Below are 22,333 nucleotides of genomic sequence, written 5' to 3' on the forward strand. Positions count from 1 at the left end.
ATTCATTTGACTACAATGACAAGAAGTTTCTGATTAGAAATTTTGAAGTTCTACTGATACATTCTTATTAAAACCAAAATATTGAAATTTTGAACTTTAATCATTACCCCTAAACTATTCCTTATCTCCAATTCTAACCTCATGTTAACCTTCTTGGTCCCAGATAAACAAACATATCAGTATACATTTGCAGCCAGAGAAAAACCTGATAGAAATGTTTGAATGTTCAAAAAAATATTAGCAAAATTAATTAGAGTTTCCTAGAGAAGATACCTCAAGTGAGATTCAAGACTGTCCGTAAAGCACCAAGCTACTAGCTCATGACCACAGACCAGTCTTGTCCAACAATTAAATAACTTTTCTTCCAAACTCGCATAGGTATTAATAATCCAGTCACTATATAGCCTACATTGGTGCTTGCAATATACGAGGCATGTTTTTTAAGTAAGTACTGTTTTGGAATTAAAAAAGACGTGTTAAAAAAAGATATTGCAATAATTTTATTTTTACGTGAAAGCCTGTATCTTAATCTACTTTTCAACATAATTTCCGTGAATATTGATGCACTTGTCATAATGTAGCACAAGTTTTTTGATACCCTCTTCATAAAATTCTGCCGCCTGACTTGTTAACCACTGTGTCACAAATGTTTTGATTTCATGATCGTCTTGCAGACGCTGACCACCCAGGTGTTTCTTCAAGTGCAGGAACAAATGCTATAGTTGCTGGGTGACAGATCAGGGCTGTATGGTGGATGATCTAGAGTTTCCCATTACAAAGATTTAAGGAGATCTTTGGTATGATTAGCCACATAAGAAATCGTATAACAGCCCATACTTCACAATCAGCAGGACTAACGATTGTTTGAGGCATCTTGAATACTCATTAAACAACGTATAAAATAAAGAATCAGACTGTAATGGCATCAGTGCATAGACAAGGGATGTAGGTAACCAGCGCGCATGTGTGGACCGCTGACCATAGCACTACGGCGTCAGATTCGCAAAATAGTACTTACTTTAAAAACATGCCTCGTATAACTATTGTAGTTCTGATTCTTTAATATATTATTTGGATACATGAGAGAAGCTCAGAACTAATTTCTTCATGCAAAATTTCCTTGTGCTAGAGACAGAGTGGCCCAAAAACCTCCTATTTTCAGTTAATTTTCCAGTTTTCATCTATTTCTGCCAAATCCAGTGATCGGACAGAAAAATTTGCTGTTGCCTTTTTTCTAGATTATAAAATTTTGAATAAAATGAGATCATTCGGAACTCTCTATCTCCAATCAGTTATGATTTTTCAAAAATGAGTAAAATTAAAAAAAAAATCAACTTTGATGAATTTTAGTTTTTTGATCTTATAATATCCTCCGATTGTTACCATTCAGATGTATAATTCAATTCCCTCTGGGCGTAATTTTGTGCTCTACAATCTGAGACCAGGTAGAGCGCTCTATCTCATATAGATTTCCAGGTACACCTGACAGCAATGCTCCTTGTATTGTGAAAAAACACCCAATTTTTAGCTTCAACAATCATCATCAACTAAATTGTCCTCACAGTGATATTTCGCTCAATGGTATAATTTCATGAGATTATGTTCTCATAAGAATCACCCGTTGGATGTACTACTATTTTCCATTCTTCGACTGAATTTGACTTAATGATTTTGAACAAGCCGAGAAGAATGAAGTGTAGTACAATGAGATCCGAGCATTGTGTCAAAAGCTATGAGTGTTTGAATTTTGATCCTTGAGGTGTCCTTATGCGCGCCTCTCCACTAGGAAATACTGAAATGAAGTACATCTAACGGGTGATTCTCATAGAACATAATCGCATAAACTTATACCAAGAGAACAGAACAGAACACTGAAAAAGGAGCAATAAACCATGAGGTCAGGAAATTGCTATGATTTTTATGTCTATGGAAACATCAACAGAGCCCCTGCAACCACTCTGGGCGTTAACAGAGCAGCCACTTGATCTGAGCACCCAGGCATCACCGGAATACCCACCTGTGCGTCAGGTATATCATAAGCCTTATAAATAGATTACAAATATCTGGGAGAAATAATACAGTATAACGGTAGACAGGATAGATCTCTTCCAATTCAAGTCTTCAATTTTTGCAAGCTTATTTGAACAGTAGGTATTTTATTGAATCAAAGGTATAATAAATATAAGAAATAGGGTATGATCTTAAAAGTTGGAATTGATGAATACTATCAAATCAAATCCAAGGCAAGGCTAAATTTTTAATCATTCATGATAGACTTTGCAGTATATCTTCAAATTATAAATTTTCCAATTCCACAGTGATTGCGGAAGACAAATGACAATAATAGTATTCACTTTCACTAGAGTTTCTTTCCTGAAGCAACCTTTTTTGAGCCTATATCGTGTTTCTCCTCGAAATGCGTTTAGCCGTTTAGTTTTGATGGCATTCACTATTTTTGCACAACATATTTTAGAAACAGAACTGAACTGTCAGAGGAGTGTGATGCTATTAGCTACGAATATTAGAATAACATGAAATACCGATGTCGACTCGAAAATTATGCGGATGTTCCTACATCCCTCCTGGGGTCTACAAAAGCAAACAGGCCGGTCACTTTTGACCTGATGCCTTCTTTTTCCTTTTTTCTACGACCTTTCCTCTTTCTTCTTCATCATCTTCTCCTTTTGCTGTTTCTAAGTGTCGTGACATTCGATACAATGTTACGTTAGCACCCCTCACGGTCGCGCTTCTGTCCAAATAAATAACCCTCTGGCCATCCCCCTCGGCTGATAAATAGGTCTCGGCTATCACCCCTGCTTCTTGGCCCTTGAACTCTATTAGTTTTATCTTTTCTTTCTAGATGATCGGTCAAGATGTTAATTATTGTATATTTATTATTCACATGGTATCCCAACAACCAGCTATAGTAGTTACGGTAGTCTATAATATAAATCATACACCATATTTATTATACTAGTTATATTATACCCTACTAGTAATGTAATTCCCAATTCGTTTAATACCGGTATTCTATTTAGTTATAATCGAATGCGGTATTGTTTAGAAATAGATCACCAATTCTGTTTGTTTTCAAACTACTATAAATCTGTTTCGTAGAACAAGAGTATGAAATATGTTGAAATTTTGAACTATTTTCACTCAAATTAACGTAGTAACGGAGGAGCTTCATTGTTCGTAGCATAATCTTCAATTTTTTCAAAGACAAGTTCAAGTCCATCTCTCCATGAAAGTGTGCATTACTTTTAATACTTTACACATAGCAGGAAAACTTGTAAGGGAGCGAGAATGAAAGGTTCTTTATAATAAACTCCCGTTAGGTTACAGACCGGCAAACTTATCATTCACAAATCAAGCTATGCCTCCATAAAAGGATAGTGATTCAATCGAGCAGCATCATGATATTCTAAAATGAGCGAGTAAGAGAAGAGAAGATTCTACTATTGATGATAGTAGAATCATCAGTTTCTATATTAAACTCGAAAATTTAATAAATACGAATTCTGTATTGGATATGCAACGGAATATGAACAATGAGGCGAAAATTATGCATGTTATTTGTTTATAATTCATTATTTTAATAATGCATTCATAAATATTATTATAAAAATGTTGATAATTTTGTTTAACACTTTTGAGACAATGTGCAACACTCATCAGTATCTGTCGGAACAAAATGAAGAAAAATGGGTGCTAATGAATTTTCAATTTGTCAAAAACGTTCAGCTTTGAGACACGATTATCCACAACATGTTCAAAATCTTGAATAGAGACAAAAAATCAACAATAATTTATTGTGTGTTAATGGCGCAGAATATTTCGGGTTCCACGCCTTTCTGCAGTCGTGTGTTGAGTTCCTGTGACACTTCACTCTATCATCCTAAATGGGGGTCGAGTTCAATCGTCAGCCATTAGTGCGGCTGTGAAGGGGGTTATCCGAAGATGTCCGGATCAAGATATAGGAAAAAGAAAGAGAGGATGGAAATGGAATAGCGGAATCTCTTCCGGCCCCACGAGTCAGTCTGCTCCAGGTGGACCATGTCTAGATGCTCTCTCACTCCTAGACGGAGACTCAGACTAGTTTCCGTCCCCCGCCCTCAGTCCACCCATCAATCAGCTATCAACAAATTTCTTAACAGCGTTCACAGATCGTAAGAAATAGTCTTTGTCGTGAATGACTATTCAGTGGAAAATGTGATAGATGAGTATCACTTGATGCTGACACCTTGCAGTCATTCTCATGACATTATATGGACCAAAAAATTACATTAATTGAATAATAAATGGGGAATTTAAATGAATCTCCTGTTCTGGAATGTCGTAATGCGTAGGCTTTAAGTACTGTACCGTAATTCAATCACTCAAAAAATAAAAAGCTTATTCAAGGTAAAATACGAGAGTGAATATTGCATATCTTGATCAGCCGTCGAGAGTCCATACCACCAGCTAGGTGGTGAGGTTTCGTTTTTACTTTCCTTGCCCTAGGTAAGGAAAGTATTGCTTTCCGGAAAAAATTAAGGTACCCCAATTTCTAAATTTCTATACGTTTCAAGGTCCCCTGAGTCCAAAAAAGTGGTTTTTGGGTATTGGTCTGTATGTGTGTGTGTGTGTGTATGAGTGTATGTGCGTCTGTGTACACGATATCTCATCTCCCAATTAACGGAATGACCTGAAATTTGGAACTTAAGGTCCTTTCACTATAAGGATCCGACACGAACAATTTCGATCAAATGCAATTCAAGATGGCGGTTAAAATGGCGAAAATGTTGTCAAAAACTGGGTTTTTCGTGATTTTCTCGGAAACGGCTCCAACGATTTTGATCAAATTCATAACTAAAATAGTCATCGATAAGCTCTATCAACTGCCACAAGTCCCATATCTCTAAAAATTTCAGGAGCTTCGCTCCATCAATGCAGATAGATTCCCAATTATCAGGCTTCAGATACAATTGAAACAAAAAAAAATCAAGTGGAGTAGATTGAGCATGAAAATCTCTACAATTAATGTTCAGTAGCATTTTCACCTAAAATTGAAAATAAGCTTTAAATTCGAGAAAATGTGATTATTCGATTGCTAATTATTGTTGATTCTATTAAATCATTCACTATGAAGCTATTATAGCAGACCTCATGTGTGTCTCCAGCGTTATTGCCCTGTCACCAGCTGGCTCAAATCTTTGAATAGTAGACTTGAGATGCGCGGGAAAACTAGCGTCAGGTGATCAATTTTCATAACAGCAAGGAAAGTTGTGTGAGTGCGCCACACCAGATTTTTTCTATTCCATTCGATATTACAGTAATTTTAATACTGAATATTATGATATCAACTGAATGGATATGATACAAATACGTACGATTTATTGTTTTGGAAAATTTCAATATTATTTTGACTAATCGCACACGAAGCCGAACGTGGATACGGACAAACGAAACAACATCACCTAAGAACCAGCTTCATTATGGCTTGAAACAGCTGCAGTATAAGCTCTTGTAAATCAAGTCGTGGAATATATTGCAAGCAACCGGATTTTAAAGTTACAATTATTGCTATAGTTTGTATCTGAATTTTGAGCTACATCACAGGCGTTGTTCCTAACTTAAAAGACCGCATTACTGGAAATAATGAGAACAATATATTAAGGTCATAGCTCACATTAACCCACTCATGAAGATCTGAAAATTTACCCAATCAAAAATTTCAAACTTGACAGGCACGTTCATCAGTTCAACCTTTGAACACGTACGGTAGCTAAAGTGAGATCCACGTTATAATGACAGTGGATTAAGATGGGAGAACAGCGTTGCCGATTCTCTGCCTTGATTAATTATCTTTCTAAATTGTCAAAAACATATTTAGCATCGTTGTGGAGCAAGAAAAGAATAATACTACCTGCTTTGTCGAATAATAGACAAGGATAGCAACACCATAGTTGATAAATACTGTCATTATAACATGGACCTCACTATACTATAAACGGATACTGGATTTCAATGCAGAAATTAATACGCCCAAAATCAACGTTTTCCTTGAATTTTCAGCATTCAATTTTTCATATGATATAACTTATTGTTTCATTCTTGATTAAAAAAGGATGATTTGAATAAAAAATATTGCGTTATTTTATAATAGTAGACATGCTTTTTAGTGAATTTAGAATAATAATATTGAGCGCAAGTCACCAAATAATTGAGTCATTTGGGGCGTCATAGAAAACCGAGAAACGTCTAGAAATAAATTTTCCCCAAGCAGGGTAAGACATGCGCCGTTTAACACATGCTTCAGCCACTTTCTCGGCGGCCAATAGGAGAGCAGCCTGAGAGAGACTCCGAACGAATCCACCAATAGCAGGGTAGCGCCGCCTTTTCCATCAGTCCATTCCTTCCCCTCATAAACTGAGCACCCAAAAGATAATTAGTACCAACTAATCCTGCTCGTCACCCTCATATTCATCAGTTCCATTTCTAGAAGATTTCTTTCAACACTTCTTCTCACACTGATTATCTCTTGCTCCATTCCTTCTCTCTATTAATTTGATTATATATTTTTTTTAATTTCTCAAGTGTGTTTTATTTGTAGAACATATATTCTTATCATTCGTGAATAAATTGATTAAGATAAGCTAGACATCTTCTTAATATAGTTGATTCCTGGACTAACGATTGTTGATGATATTATTATGCTTGTGCTTCAATGAAGAGGAAATTTCTGGAAGGACTGACTCAAGGTATGTTCATTTCTCATTATTACTGTTAATCATTTTATAGTGAGGTCCACGATATAATGGCAGTGTATGTTTAACAATGGTATTGCTAATCCTTGTCTATCATTCAACAAGCGGATAGCGCTATCTCTCTATCTCTTTGCTCTGTTACCAGATCGTCTTTTAACAATGCAGAATTAATAATTAATTAACAAAATATTCCATATTAATTATGAAAATGCATTATGAATTTATTTGAAAATATAATTCCTTGCTTAGTAAAAATGTAATTGGTTATTCTAAACGAGAATGAGCAGTCAATATTACATCAATAAACCTGTATCAGGTACCGTCTATAGAAGGCATTTATTTATTTAAATAATATTGAAATGTCGGCATTTAGATTTATAATCGGCAATTAGGCATTGACAAGAGAGGATCGGCAACGTTGATCTCCTATCTTTCTCCACTGCTATTATAACGTGGACCTTACTATAGATCTAGATACTGCATTTCAAATATTTTCGTCATATCGTGTTGCCCTTCAAGTTGGAGCCTGAACGAATCATTTTCGGTACCATCACTATTGAATGTAAAAACTGGGGTTCCAGACCGATATTTCAGCCAGGACCGACAATTTAACTTGCCCATCCGATAACAGTGCGAGAATTAATATTTATGATCATCAATGATTTAAGCTACTTCAACAGTATTAAAATGAATTCGCTAGTATAAATAATAATTATAATACAATAAATTCATACAAGATCTTTCACATTGTATAGGAGATCAGGAGTTGAGTCTCCTTTCTGGGAAATTAACCAGGGGGTCCACCCCATCCTTGAGAAATGGAAACATTTGAACATTAAGAGAAATGCCAAACCGTCGACTTGAATCTTAGACCTCACTCCGCTCGGTCAATAAAGGGAAAAATCATTGAAAAACAGCATGAAATTTGAAAAGAGACACAGTCAAATAACTTTTCACACACAATAGCATTGGAGAACTGCAATTCTCAAAATTGTTTTTTAACCCTCATTGAAACGTGAGTGCCGTGAGCCAATGAATGGAAACTTGAAAACTTGACTCAATGAATGGAAAAAACGTATACGTAATGCGATTCTACTTATCTCGTTTCATACCTCACACCAATCATCAAGTCATAGATAGTACCTTTCATGTTGAGATCCACTAATTAGAAAACACTTCTTCCAAAATCAATAGTGATACTGTGGAATCAGTGAATTCCAGAACATTTTCCAGCTTTCTAGATCGATACTTATCGTTGTCAAAGACATGTTACATAATATCTCTTCCTTTTTTGAGTTAAGATATTTGGCGACTTATTTGTAACTTAGGTATAGTAATTCATCCATCCACGGACTAAAAACTGCACGTTTTCCTTCCTGAGGAGTGAGGACCTGGGAAACGTTTCTCTCCCCCATCAGAGTAAAATTTCCCTGAGAGTTTGAGAGAGAGAGTAGAAGCTTTTTCCATTTTTCTCACGTTCCGATTGCGGTGCACAGTGTTGTCTCTACTTTACCTTCAATCAATTGACTTCGGTAATCAGCGGATTTACATAAAGAGTCTTTTTGAACGATCATTAGCGAGTTCTCACTTTTGACTTACTGAAGGTCCAAGTCTGTTTGTATGTTCTACAATAACTTAGAGAATTGATCAATCAGCTTCAAATTTTCAACACGTATTCCTGAAACCTTTACACAGGTCAATTTCGTTATCATAGAAATCGACTTGAAATAAAATTGAATTGAAATAACATTGAAAGTGCATAAGAAAATCTTTGTTTTGATTTATCATTTAATCATCTGAAGAATTCATTGCATGCAATTACAACAGTTTTCCATTCATTCATAACATCAGCTGAGGCATGGGCATGGGCAATCTATGGAATGTAACTAGAGAATTATAGGTGGTCATGGCTAAGGCTATTTGGAAGCTATCACACTGAGGCCCGGTTGCACAAAAGCCGGTTAAATTTTAATCGTGGTTAATTTCACGAGAGTCAATCAGAGATGGTCTATTTGAAAAGTCGGCTTCTCTAATTGGTTCTCGTGGAGTTAATCACGATTAAATCTTAACCGGCTTTTGTGCAACCGGTACAGACAGTCCTTCATGCTCTGATTTATGATTTCAGCTGGTTAATATACAACATAATTCACAACTTTTACATCAACAAACTGATACGGGTTGAGATATCACTGTGCGGTTTTCGCTCTTATGAAACTCTGTATCGAAATCATGATCACTCATGACCACCTTCTCATTAAAAAAAAATGAATTTGGATTGATATAAGAGGGACAGAATTTTTGAAGCGACAGAGTAATTTCTCATTTGAAATAGGGTCCACAATAAAACCTACCGTCAAATAATTTTTTTTTTCAAAATATTCACCAACTTTGTATAATTTGGAGTTGCTGGTTTCAAAGATTACAATAGTACAGTTCATGAGTGAGCTCTCCAACCCAGGGGGTGATTAGTTTAAAGATAAGGGGAAAGTTGGGAGAGAAAAGTTAAGTACAACAAGCTTGTCATGCATAGTTTCCATCCTATTCATTTCCAATATTTCGGTGGTGGTGGGACAGATGTGTGTAGCTTACACCATTCTAAAACCCGGGCCAAACTTATGATGCAGCGTTCCGATCCCACTCATGTCCGATATCTCTGAGGGATGGAGAGGTGGTGGAGGAACAGATCACATGACGACCATGTGTGACATGCAGCTTTCCTGGCAGTTGTTATCACTGATCATATTATGTGTTCAGATCGGAGTGGGATCGCTGAGCTGCATGATAAGCGTTGCCTGGCCTTCACTGTCGGTCACCGGTCAGTTCTTTTCATTTCGTCACATTCCAGCAATTTCCACAAATCATCTGTATAAATGGAATGGAAGGTGACGTGATGAGCGACAAGTAGGCCTACTGGCCGCTATCCTATACTATTAAACGAGCAACTTCTGTTTATATGTTTGGATGTTTAGATGTTTATATGTTTGTATTGAACCGGATCTCGAAAACGGCTCTAACGATTCTCACGAAATTCAGAACATAGTAGGTTTATAATACAAAGATTCGATTGCACTAGGTCTCATCCCTGGAAAAACTAGCTGAAGGACAACCCCTTCACTCCTGAATTAATGTGAATTTTGGAAAAAAATATTTTCTCATTCTAAATTACTCAAAATATCATTAGATATCTATATAAACCATTTCTTGCTATTTTTCATTATTTTTAATTGAAATCCAGCATGGTCATAATTATGACCAATTCTACTCAAGTGACAAGGGGAGATATCAATAAGAACAGCAGTATCAATGATTGTACAAACATTATAATTGACATTCTCATAAGATTACAAACCAATATGATGTACAATTTAATCTGGTACATTGTCAAGAATTGAAATATCAACAGAATGACAATAATATTATGAAAAAGAAAAATTTACCATTTGAAATTTATTGGGTGGAAATATTAGGCCAAAATTTTTGTCAAGTGAACATGATAGGACAGATATACCTAACCATGATAATATAAAAGTATATAATCAAATTGTTCTTTCTTTATGCATAAATGAACATTGCATTTGTCACAATAGAAATGGGTTCTCTTTTGACAAATACCATTCTTGCAACGTTTCCCAGCTACTTCATTATCTAAAAATGGCATGTGGTCCACCAAGTCTTTCTGAACCTCAACAATGGGTCGTACTTCCTCATTTTGTCTTGGTTTTCTGGTCGATTCAAATGGTGGTGGATCAGAACTTGGCCTGCCACGTTTTGATCTTGGTGCTGGGTTTCCAGCTTTGACCAGGGATTCAGCTACACGCATTCTCAAATGCATCAGATCAAGAACCTTTTTTTTGGGTATTTCAAGCTGCTCACAGTCTTTTTTATATTCTATCCATGAATTTGACAAAGCAAAATCTACGGCATGGAATATCATGCATAATGTCCATTTTTTTGAATGTATGTATATCCTATACAAAGATATCAATTGATCAACCCCAAAGATATCTGAGAGATCAACCCCTCCCATCCCATTATTATACAATTTTACTATCTCTGGTCGAGGAACTTGGACATAGATTTTCTTGGAGCTATCCCACCTCTTACACTCATCAATGGTGCTTGAACCTACAAAGTTTGATGCTAGGGTAACACAGCGATTATCAAGCCATTTCAGCATGACTATATCCTCCTCAATTGTGACAACCTCATCAATTGCACCTCTTTCTTTTTTTTTCATTTCTTTGTGATTATAGAGGGGTGGATTGCAAAACCTATTAACTCTAACAGTTCCAGCAGCATAAAATTTCCTTGCTTTCAACAGTTGGAGCAAATGGAAAGAGGAAAAGTAGTTATCATAAAATAACTTATGGCCAGGTTCAGTTATCCTATTTGAAAGATGCAAAACTACAGAGGCACCAAACCCATATTTTTTCAAATTATCCTCATTGAGACCTGTCCTAGACCCTTGATAAATTATAAAATCAAAGGCTTGACCCGACTTCCCACAAAGTACAAATAGTTTGACTTCCCATGGCATTGGTTTGCCCTTAGTATTTCACCATTTCACCCTCTCTCTTGGAGTTGTGAAGTGATCATTGTTGATAGGTGTTTCTCCTTCCAAAAACATATCTTCTTCAAGTTGTTGTTCTTGGTTATGTCGAATAACTTCAGCACCGACCCTCTCAGCAGCGCTTGTCACATCGGGTAGGATGATGTCTGTATCATCATCATCACTTATGTCTTCAATTTCTGAGAGATTCCAATTCTCAATCAGATCCAGGAGTGTTGCTGCATCCCTTTCTAAATTGAAATATTTATCTGAAATTACAGAAAAAAGTCCAAATTACATAAAATATATAGTACAGGAGTACTTAGTTTGTGAAATTCGCATTGAAGGATCTAAAAATATTATTGATCCCATCATCAAGAGTATAGAGAATTATTCAAATCAACATTGACTAGACCTACACTATAGGTCACTTGATAATTTATTAGGTTTCACCTTTCTAGAATAAATAACTGATCTCTGAACAATTGGAGAATAAAACAAATTCAATTTCCAATAATTCAGACACTGAATTACAGAAATAATTTGTTTAACAATCGAGTTATCCAATGTTTTTATATGACACATTAGTGGGTATGGTATCTAGTCTGTAGGAGAATAATAAAATTATTACCTGCCAAAGAGACAATTGAGAGAAGTAATGTGCTTTTTAAAACACAATGTATTATTATACAATGTACAATGGCCCAATTCATTATTTCCCAGTATTAGAATATATCTAAAATAATAGTATACGTCTTGATACATTGAAAATTCGAGGTTATGTTGAATTGCCTTCAGTCAACTGTTAGTTCGGATTGGTCATAATTATGACCATCAATGTTTATTTGGGATTCAACAAACTGTTATCACATCTGTGATGAAAGTAATCGTACATATCCATAATTCATATGTTTTTCTCATGATTGAACACTTCAGATGAGTAAAAATATGATTAGAATTATAATAAATCAACTTGTAAAAGTAGGCTTACCTGCTCTGTTTGTAGTTGGGTCGTCCATTTTGGAATGCAATGTCTGTAGTTACTTCTAGACTCAACAGATGGCGTTGGAATCTTTGCCTAGTCATTCAATAGATGTGCAGAATTGTGACCAATGCTTAGAAAACGGAATTTAACAGCTGGTTAGCTCTATATCTTTATGAAAATATGATGGTCATAATTATGACCACCAGGAGTGAAGGGGGTTTTAAAAGGATAATTATTATTCATCCTTGGAAAAACAGATGATAATAATTATTTCGTCATCTGTTGGTGATGGAAGTGAGTGAGCGAGTTCATGTGTGTGGGACTGTGTCAAAATTATGACTATCTCTCTCTGAGCTGTTGAACTTTTGTCATCATTCAATCAGGTACTTAGTGCCGGTTGCAAAAAAGCTGGGTTATTTTCAATCCTGATTAATTCCAGCAGATCCATCTTTTTGGAATGGTCTTCTCTGATTTGGTTCACGTGAAGTTGATCAGGATTAACATTTAACCGGCTTTTGTGCAACTGGGCCTTAGTGAGGGAAATTTTTGCATTCCTCTGGGAATTAATCTCAATTCACTGTGATTAGATAGAACATTTCTGTATGAAAGTTATTATAATTGCTTCTTTTGTAATAAATTGTTTATGCTTTTGTTCTCCAGAGCGAAGTTCGGTCCACGATATTAGTCTGTTTATCGAACAACATAACGTTTGCGTTTGTGTTGGTAAAAATGTTATGACTCGAATCTATATCTTATCTATCTATCTATCTATATATATTATATATATATATATATATATATATATATATATATATATATATATGAGTCAGTCAGTCAGTCAGTGTGTGAGTGCCATTTCGCTTATATATATATATATATATATATATATATATATATATATATTATATATATATATATATATATATATATATAATATATATATATATATATATATTATATATATATAGTCATAACATTATATATATATATATATATATATATATATATATATATATATATATATATATATATATATATATAGTGACTCACTCACTCACTCGCATAACTAAAAATCTACCGGACCAAATACGTTCAATTTGGTAGGTATGTATGTTCAGTTGGCCCTTTAGAGGCGCACTAAGAAATCTTTTGGCAATATTTTAACTCTAAGGGTTGTTTTTAAGGGTTTGAAGTTCGTCTTTTAGCATGTATATTCTTCTTCTCCTAATCTCTTAATTATAATTGAAATTTCCATATCATATGTTACTATAATAGAACTATAATCTAGATAGAGTACCTCTTCGAAACAGTTGTTAACTGGCAACTAAATTAATAATTTTGTCAGGTTGGCATTAAGTTGAGTTGACTTTGTTAGGTTGACACCAAGTTGAAGATTTAAATGCATTTATCGCGGAAAAATTGATTGGGCACTGCAATTTCAATCCTGGGAATATTATATTACTAGCAGTCAGGCTCGCTTCGCTCGCCATATCCGTTTAGCCAGCCGTTTAGTCTGGACCCCCGACTGGATTGTCCTAACATATGATAAAAATGCCCAAATGAAAAATGCAGGCGAGCGAAGCGAGCCTGCTGATCTCATTCTTGGACGATCCAGTTGGGGGTCCAGGGGGCGGAGCCCCCTAGCTAGACGGATATGGCGAGCGAAGCGAGCCTGATGGCTAGTCATCTATATAAATAGATGAGCCTCAAATTTTGACATTCAATAACTTTTTTATGTGTGCACCGAATTTGATGATTTTAAAAAAATTATGCTCGTTATGATCAGGACCAGGTTTATGGCCTATCAAATTCATAATCCGACTTCAGGACTCTTTCCTACGGTCCTTCAAAATTTACATGTAATCCTTATGGGATAAGATTTGTGAGCTGGCCACACACAGAAATAAAAATCAGCTGTTATAATCATTACGTCATACAACAGCCGTCGGTAGATAGTAGACAAGAGTGTGTGCTGCTCCATAACCGCCCATGTATTTCATTCTAAACGCCCAGACTAAAAACAAAATGACTGTTCTGTGTGTAACCATCCAGCAGTGCGGCCTCAGGTAAGTCTCAGAAGACAAAAGTCTAAAGACATTGCTTTGTTTCGAATAATTGTGCTGTCTTCGGTGTTCAGAATTAATTCATTTTTAGTAAATTATTAATTTTGCAGTTGCAGTATTATCTATATAAATAAAATGCCGCATCGCGCCTCCTCAGGTGTGCATCCAGCTAAAGTTTGTCATGAGATGCATTAAACTATTTGGCGGTACAAAGTTCGCCGGGCCAGCTAGTAATCAAATATTTATTGAAAGCTGAAAAACTTTATGTTGTTATTTCTCTTTTCGATAAACACTCTTCACACTTAGCTATAAGCTACGCTGAAAAACCTCCTATCTCCTACAGTAACTACATTACCCATAGTTTTATGAGTCATTTATGCTATTACCCATATTAATATAGTTACCGTACTGTACTTTCTCCCAATTCTAAATCCAATCAACGAATCATATTCACAAGTGAGCAGGTCAGATTCATTGCTTGGATTTAGAGTTGGAAGATAGGACGTACTTCAGCATAGCGTAGCTATAAGTGTAAAGAGATCATTCTTTCCATATCTACATCCCTTGTCTACTAAAAGCCGCAATGAGCGACAAGCATTTAGCTGCTATAGTCTGTTCATTGGAAGGAAAGACAACAACATGACTTTTGTGTTTGTGTAAATAGAAAAGTAATGACTAAAATCAGCTATTAGAAGCTGAAAAACTTAACATTACTGGCTCTCCTTTCGATGAACAGAGTTTAGTAACTTTTCATACCCTATTACATCCCTTGTCTACTATAAGCCGCTTTAGGCTCTATTAATCACTATTTTCATTGAGTCTTACGCTGCATATAGACAACGTTAGTAGACAGAAGGTTGATCACTCACAGGTGAAAGATTCGAAGTGGTGGGGGAAACGCCAGCGTGACGTCACGTGTAGTAAAAAAGTGATAGAGTAACTACACTGAGCATACACTTTATTCACTGTATCTTCAAATACATCGTCGTTTAATCCCCTCAAGATTGACCTAGAACTTAGAAATTCTCCATACTTATAGCGATTGAATCACTGATTCTAATGATGTTGTTAAATACTTCAAGTTCATTCAACTTGTTTGAATAAAGTTAAATTGAAAGTTTTTCAAGAATCTAAAAACGTGACACGAACAAGTTAATAAGCTGGAAAAGCGTTAGTAGACAACGTTATACTATTATAATTTCAGATTAACCCATAAAAAATCTTGATAAACCAATGCATTGCAATAATCCGATAAACCGATTCCAATAAATTCGAAGAATTTCATTCATATAAATGCACTGAACATTTATGCTGGTATCGAGCACATGTTCTACGAGAATCAAAATATCTCATCCCCGAAATTCACAAGCTGATGTATAGCCAAACTACAAAATATAAGCACGACCTAGAAGATGAAGAAACCTTAAGGATTTGGAAGGGAAGGTTAGGAGGTGGGGTTTTTGCTTTTATATGGCAAAATACTTGTATTATTCAAATGTTTTGATAATTATTGTAAAGCAGAAACAGAAATCTTGCATGTCAGAAAATGTTTGTGTTATATAATTTGACTATACGTCACCGTATGATTCTCAAGAATGCGATATTCTGCCTACTCTGTACTACAGCCTACGTCACGACTGCAGTTCCCCCACTCCAATTGCATTTCAACTAAAATACTATAGATGAGTGACCAACCTTCTGTCTACTAACTTTGGCATATAGACTTAAGCGCCAAGAACACGCGCATTTCACTTTTCATCAGCTGATTGTAACTGTATTTTTTACAGAAACAGTGAGGTACAGTTATAATAATAATTATTATTATTATTATATCCACTGACCACCTGTAAAAGGGGTATCCATATAATATGTCAATTTGTCATTAATCAAACAGTAACATGTTATCTTATCTTCTTAAACCTCCATCTTGAGGTTTATAAAAATATTTATATTCCTCCACTGAGTAGACACATATGGATAGCAGCTCTTTTTTCAATAAAAGTCTGAAAGCTCTACCTGACGTTTATTTTATGTGAGATAGCAAAAAGTTGTACATCGGGATACCTGAACTCCTTACCCCTCGCTCATACCTATTACTTCGGTGTGCTTCATCTCTCAAATTATTTCTGTATCTGGTCGAATATTGGTGAAATTTTTCTCCTGTATGTGTTCTGATATGTGATTTCAAAGCACTTGATTGAGCACATTTATAGTCACAATACTTGCAGCTGAAAGGTGTTTCTCCTGTATGTGTTCTGATATGTGATTTCAAAGCACTTGATTGAGCACATTTATAGTCACAATACTTGCAGCTGAAAGGTGTTTCTCCTGTATGTGTTCTGATATGTGATTTCAAAGCACTTGATTGAGCACATTTATAGTCACAAAACGCTTTAGGCTCTATAATCACTATTTTCAATGAGTCTTTCGCTGCAAACAGACTTAAGCGCCACGAACACGCGCATTTCACTTTTCATCAGCTGATTATAACTGTATTTGTACAGAAACAGTAAGGTGCAGATATAATAATCATAGCATTAGCTGATGAAACAGTACAAAAACAGTAAGGTATAGGATATAGTAATCGGTATATAGTAAGCGGTAGAGTAGCACTCCAGCTGATGAAAAGTGAAATGTGCGTGTTCGTGGTGTTCAAGTCTGTACGCAGCTTTAGACTTAGGGCCACATGCACCATCTATGTTTAACGCTAAACCACGTTCTCTTGTAGATGTGATTACATTTATCATAATGTGTTTCATACGGGGTTTACACCAACAGCTGACATTTCTCCGTTTGAACCGAGTATCTGCATATGGGCCTAAGCATATTATCTATGATATTATTTGTGATGTGTCGACCAGGTACAATGCCCAGACACCACCGATCCAGCGACGACGAATGGGACGACGACACGGAGGACGGATGCCAGAAAGGTGGGGGCGGGGGAGGCCAGCAGCGGAACGCGGCCAACGCACGCGAGCGAGCGCGAATGCGCGTCCTGTCGAAGGCGTTCTGCCGCCTCAAAACCACCCTGCCCTGGGTGCCCGCCGACACCAAACTCTCCAAGCTGGACACCCTGAGACTCGCCACCAGCTACATCGCCCATCTGCGGGCTGTCCTCTGTCTCGACGACCAGCCTGCATCGTCGCCTCTAGCCACCGTTCATCCTCTCAACTTGGTAGGCCTACCAAACTTATCACTAATAATAATAATAATAATAATAATAATAATAATAATAATAATAATAATAAATGCTTTATTCAACCAATAAAAATAAATAAATTACATTCAAAAACACAAACGCATTTCACATTACATTATTTTATCACTATTTCGTGTGTTTCCTATGTGCATGTTGTGCAACTCAGAATAAAAATGTCTTGTTTGGCTACAACTCACAATGTAGTGAATGTTTAAAATATTATATATTAAGATTGACCGATTGACGTTATAAATGGAAATTATAGAAAAGCATGTTGTCAGTTCTCCATTTCTATCGCCTTCTGAAGTAGATAGCTGTGTTTCAGATTTTAAAACAAAATACAATAAAGAAAAGGCAAACTACTATATGGGATGAGTATCTTTCAGGAATGTGCATATTGTTGAAGACTTCAATTTATTCCCGATTTCCTTCGCCACTCTTTGATGAGAAAGTGGTTAAAACTGGGAGCAACAGCTGGAAACATTTTGTCCCTTGTATATTGTTTATGGCTTAACGCCCAAACACTGTCCGCCGCTCCTTGTTCCTCTCACTCACTCTCACACTCTTACACTCTCGCACCCTATCTCACTCTCTCTCACTCGTGGTCCGGCGCCATTCCCGATCATTAATTTATTTTTCAACAATTTCATCTAGTGTTGACTTCTGGCGCGAGGCCATTCATCACAAAAAGGCGCACATAGCAGGTGGCACTTGTCTCAAGTCACTGCTTGCTCCTGTTTACAATGTTCTCCTAATCCTTTCGCATTCTCACAAACCTTTCAACTCCTAAACGCTTCTTCTCACGACGCTCTCCAAATCTAAACAATCAACTAAAGACACCTACTTAGACTGTTGACAGGCTCTTTGCTATAATTGAAACATTTACATCTAGCACTAATTTTACATAAAACTCCTCATAGAACTATAGGATAAATTTTCGCTGGTAAATTCCATATTCCATCGATATAACATAATCGAGCATATCGCGCTAATGAGCAGCGAGCTACATACGCCTGCTATGCACGCTTTAAGTATGAGCCGAAATTCTCTAAATGCCATTTATGAATTTAAAAACCGCTTCCTGATGGTTCAGAAACCACCTAAAGCTTTTAGATCCATCTCATAATCCACCTCATTACCCTCGCACAAGCCTAGAGCTCATGTGGCCTATATCATCCTCAGCAATAAAAATTTAATGGTTCTGCTGTATAGTATTCGCTATTTTTAAGACTAAAAATTATGTTATCGCTACAATTCAGTACGGTATTAGCATCATGATAGGAGATTTCTAAAAAGGGGATCAATATAATTGTTAGGCTAATACAAAGTACGCTACATGCCAGAATGTTCAAACGTCTTGAAAACCCCCAAAGAGATCCAGAGAACGAAAGAAGGAAGTAGGTCTGTACCGTACTCTACAGCCTATACTGAACTCTTTACTGTATAGGCGTGAAGAATACTGCTATAAGCTGTAAAATTATGCTTCAGAAGCTTTTGGAAACGTTTTACTGGTGACATTTTTCAAAACAGGCTATTTCGATTTGGATATCGGTACTATCAAGTTACCAAAATGGAAAAAATCCAATGAAAAACGTTTTTATCATCTTTACTTTTGGAGATATGTTGCCTGAAGTTGAAATCTTTTGAGTGATCCACTTCCGAATTGGTAGCAAATAGATTCAAGAAATGTTGAAGATGTCTCAGAATATCAATTCTAGAAAAAGTTTTTCTACTTTCAAAAAATGAGCTCAAATAGGTTGTTTTTCAGAGATTTTTTCTAAATTACTACAATAACACATCCGGGATAATTTATTGTAATTAATGTTTTATGACTTTGCAGACATGGCCGTTCAGCTTCCAAACACCAGTTGTGTCGCCAGGGAGCAACGGGACAACTGTCGGCATCAACAGTGACTGCAGCAGCGGCAATTGGGCATCAGACCAACGACACGACCGAACCAGAACCGAACCGTACTACGAGCGAACGTCGCACGACCGGTCGGCAACTGCGACAGGCGACTATTGCAACGGCCAGCGACACATCTTCAGAGACCAGCCGATCACTTCATTCCACGCAAACTCATATCACGATCCGCTCATGCAGATCGGATGAAATATCGCTCATATGAGTGGGTCGCACCAGGACTACCTAAATACTAGTATACCGTACTGTATATTAGTAGTATATCGTATACCGATAATACTAGTAAACCGTACTGTATATTTAGTAGTATATAGGAGGTCCTGGTTGTACCAAAGAAGCAAAAATATCGAAGACACCAAAGACAAAGCTTATATTATATTTCTACAAGATGGAACAAACTGAGATCAACTATCTTGACGAGTTATAAAAAAAAAAGATTAAACCAAACAATAATCAAATCAACAAATTAATATCGTTATAATTTTTAGATTTTTTTGTAAGACTCATTTTTCGAATTGATCTGAAACGAATTGAATTGAAACTTGAGATTCTGGATACATACTTGAATGCAATCATGAAAAACTAATAGGCCTATCCTTGTAATATGTTTAAATTGAACACAACTAATTCCGACATTTTTCGAAAAAGGACACTTGAGAGTAAATGCCTTAGTATCAAAACTATTAGCGTTTATTTTGAATATATTACAAGGGGGTAGGTACTAGTTATTTTCCATTAGGTAAAACAATTATATTCATATTAGCCTACTTGTAAATAGACAAAGAATAATAAAAACTGTATGTATCACAATAATTGCTTGACTTTTATTTAAATTGGATAAAACGTAACTTTCATGTTGTTCTCATAGTTAAAATTGTTTTCATGTTCCATTGTAATAACTTGGCTGTTTATGGTTTATGGGATGTTGATAATGGCAGCTAAACAAAGCTGATGAGATAAACTGAAAAGAAAGGCTTTTCAACACCAGTTAGTCAAGACAAGACAAGACATGATCAGACACAATACTTCATATAGTTGCTCATGGAGACATGTCTAATATATTGCAATGACTAATCGGTGTGTGTTGCGTCATAAGCAACTATGTGAAGTATTGTGACTAATCGTGACTAGCCTTGTCTTGACTAACTGGTGTGTGCCCACCCTAAGTGATTTTGCTATAAATTCCTGCTCTTATACTCAAGTCATGTTATTATATTCTATCAAAACCATTTGATATGATTGTCCTTCATTTCGTCAATTCTAAATTAGTTCAGTTTCGATGATAAAAAAAAAAATAAAAATCAGTACCACCGGTATCGATGTTTAGCAGTATATAGTAGCTCTTATTCAAATGTTAGCATCTCAATTCTACAAACAGTAGGACCGATGTGACGACTATTTGTGGGGATGGCGAGGGATGAAAAAAGGAGGGAATTCATCTTCCCCTACAGTAGGTCTTAGTCACAAACGAATCCTTTAAAAACAAACTAAATAAGTGTTGTAGTGGGTCTTGTATTGGAATGGGTCGTGTGAAACAGGAATTGTTGTTTTTCACGTCACTCAACTAACTGCTCCAAAGGGTTCCTTTTACGACTTTATGGGTTGTAAGTGAATAACAAACCAATAATTATATACGGTACTCTAAAATTGTTTCAAAGATTAAAACGCAAAAAGCTATGTGTCTTAGGGTATGAAAGAGAAATTTTCTCGACAAAAACTTGAAAAAGTTACAGAATTCCGAAAATAGAATCATGGAGAAAAGATAGTATAGGTCTACTCTCTTTTCTGAATAGGGCTACTTGTAATAAAAATAGAAAGAAAATAAAAATCTCAGTACCCTTTTTGAATTATTTAATCACAACATGTTTCGAACATTGATGCCACATTCGCAAGTCTTAAAAATGGCATCAATTTTCGAAACATGTTGTGATTAAATAATTCAAAAAGGGTACTGAGATTTTTATTTTCTTTCTATTTCGACTTGAAAATGGCATCAATGTTCAAAGCATGTTGTGATTAAATGATTCAAAAAGGGCACTGAGATTTTTATTTTCTTTCTATTTTGACTTGAAAATGGCATCAATGTTCAAAACATGTTGTGATTAAATAATTCAAAAAGGGTACCTACTGAGATTTTTATTTTCTTTCTATTTTTTAGGTCTACTCTCTATGATAGAATAAATCGATTTCCTCCAGTAGCTCTAGAGACTAGAAATGAATTCCATGATCAGAACAGTATCTCACAGAGTACTTTCTCCTATCAAATTGACTTTTTTCCGTTACGGCTACTCTTGAATATAAATAAAAATAGAAATCCAAGTACCCTTTTTAAAATATTGTTTACTCACAACATGTTTCGGCTATAATTATGATGCCATTATCAAGTCAATAATAATGACATAATGCTTGATAATAACATCATATAGCCGAAACATGTTGTGATTAAACAATTTTAAAAGGGATACTTGGATTTCTATTTTTATTTATACTTTTTCCTAATATGCTATAGCTGCGTTTACACCAAAGTTATTAACGAAACGATAATAACTTGATCATTATAGATTCTATTAGATTGACCATAGCTTATCATACATATGATGAACATATGTGTTTGTCGAGTTCCGTTCAATCTGATAGAATCTATAAGGATTAAGTTAGGTATTAACATTTTGTTAATAACTTTGGTGTAAACGCGGCTTATATGTATCAAGCTTAGAAATCGGATGCCACGCCAGGTAATTCAGGGCCATTATTTACAAACAATTTTCAAGAATGAATAATTCAAACCAATCACAATGCTTAGCAATCAGAAACCAATCAGGAGGGTTATTTCAGCAAAGTAATCTTTCTGATTTGTTTCT

At 35.7% G+C, this 22,333-nt stretch overlaps 2 protein-coding genes across 2 annotated transcripts; one reads left to right on the forward strand and one right to left on the reverse strand.

The window, feature by feature from the left end:
- The first annotated feature begins 6,432 nt into the window (after nucleotides 1–6,432).
- LOC111048446 (musculin) lies at nucleotides 6,433–21,272 on the forward strand. Its single transcript, XM_039428873.1, has 3 exons — nucleotides 6,433–6,743; nucleotides 17,208–17,524; nucleotides 19,389–21,272. Exons 1-3 carry the CDS (start codon nucleotides 6,710–6,712, stop codon nucleotides 19,659–19,661), a joined length of 624 nt encoding a protein of 207 aa, XP_039284807.1. The 5' UTR covers nucleotides 6,433–6,709; the 3' UTR covers nucleotides 19,662–21,272.
- On the reverse strand, nucleotides 10,134–12,311 carry LOC120351445 (piggyBac transposable element-derived protein 3-like). The gene is made up of 2 exons (XM_039428872.1): nucleotides 12,290–12,311; nucleotides 10,134–11,567 (listed from the first exon to the last, which is right to left on the reverse strand). The coding sequence occupies exon 2, from the start codon at nucleotides 11,284–11,286 to the stop codon at nucleotides 10,258–10,260; it is 1,029 nt and encodes a 342-aa protein (XP_039284806.1). The 5' UTR covers nucleotides 11,287–11,567; nucleotides 12,290–12,311; the 3' UTR covers nucleotides 10,134–10,257.
- Nucleotides 21,273–22,333: the final 1,061 nt, after the last annotated feature.

This window comes from Nilaparvata lugens, chromosome 5, assembly GCF_014356525.2.
Source record: "Nilaparvata lugens isolate BPH chromosome 5, ASM1435652v1, whole genome shotgun sequence".
In the NCBI taxonomy this organism is placed as follows: Eukaryota; Metazoa; Arthropoda; class Insecta; order Hemiptera; family Delphacidae; genus Nilaparvata; species Nilaparvata lugens.

Bases quoted from the DNA above. Each gene is read 5' to 3' on its own strand.
- LOC120351445 (XM_039428872.1), bottom strand. From the start codon at position 11,286: ATGCCATGGGAAGTCAAACTATTTGTACTTTGTGGGAAGTCGGGTCAA.
- LOC111048446 (XM_039428873.1), top strand. From the start codon at position 6,710: ATGAAGAGGAAATTTCTGGAAGGACTGACTCAAG. The intron at 6,744-17,207 runs GTATGTTCATTT...TGTGTCGACCAG, and splicing joins TCTGGAAGGACTGACTCAAG to GTACAATGCCCAGACACCAC. The intron at 17,525-19,388 runs GTAGGCCTACCA...ATGACTTTGCAG, and splicing joins CCGTTCATCCTCTCAACTTG to ACATGGCCGTTCAGCTTCCA.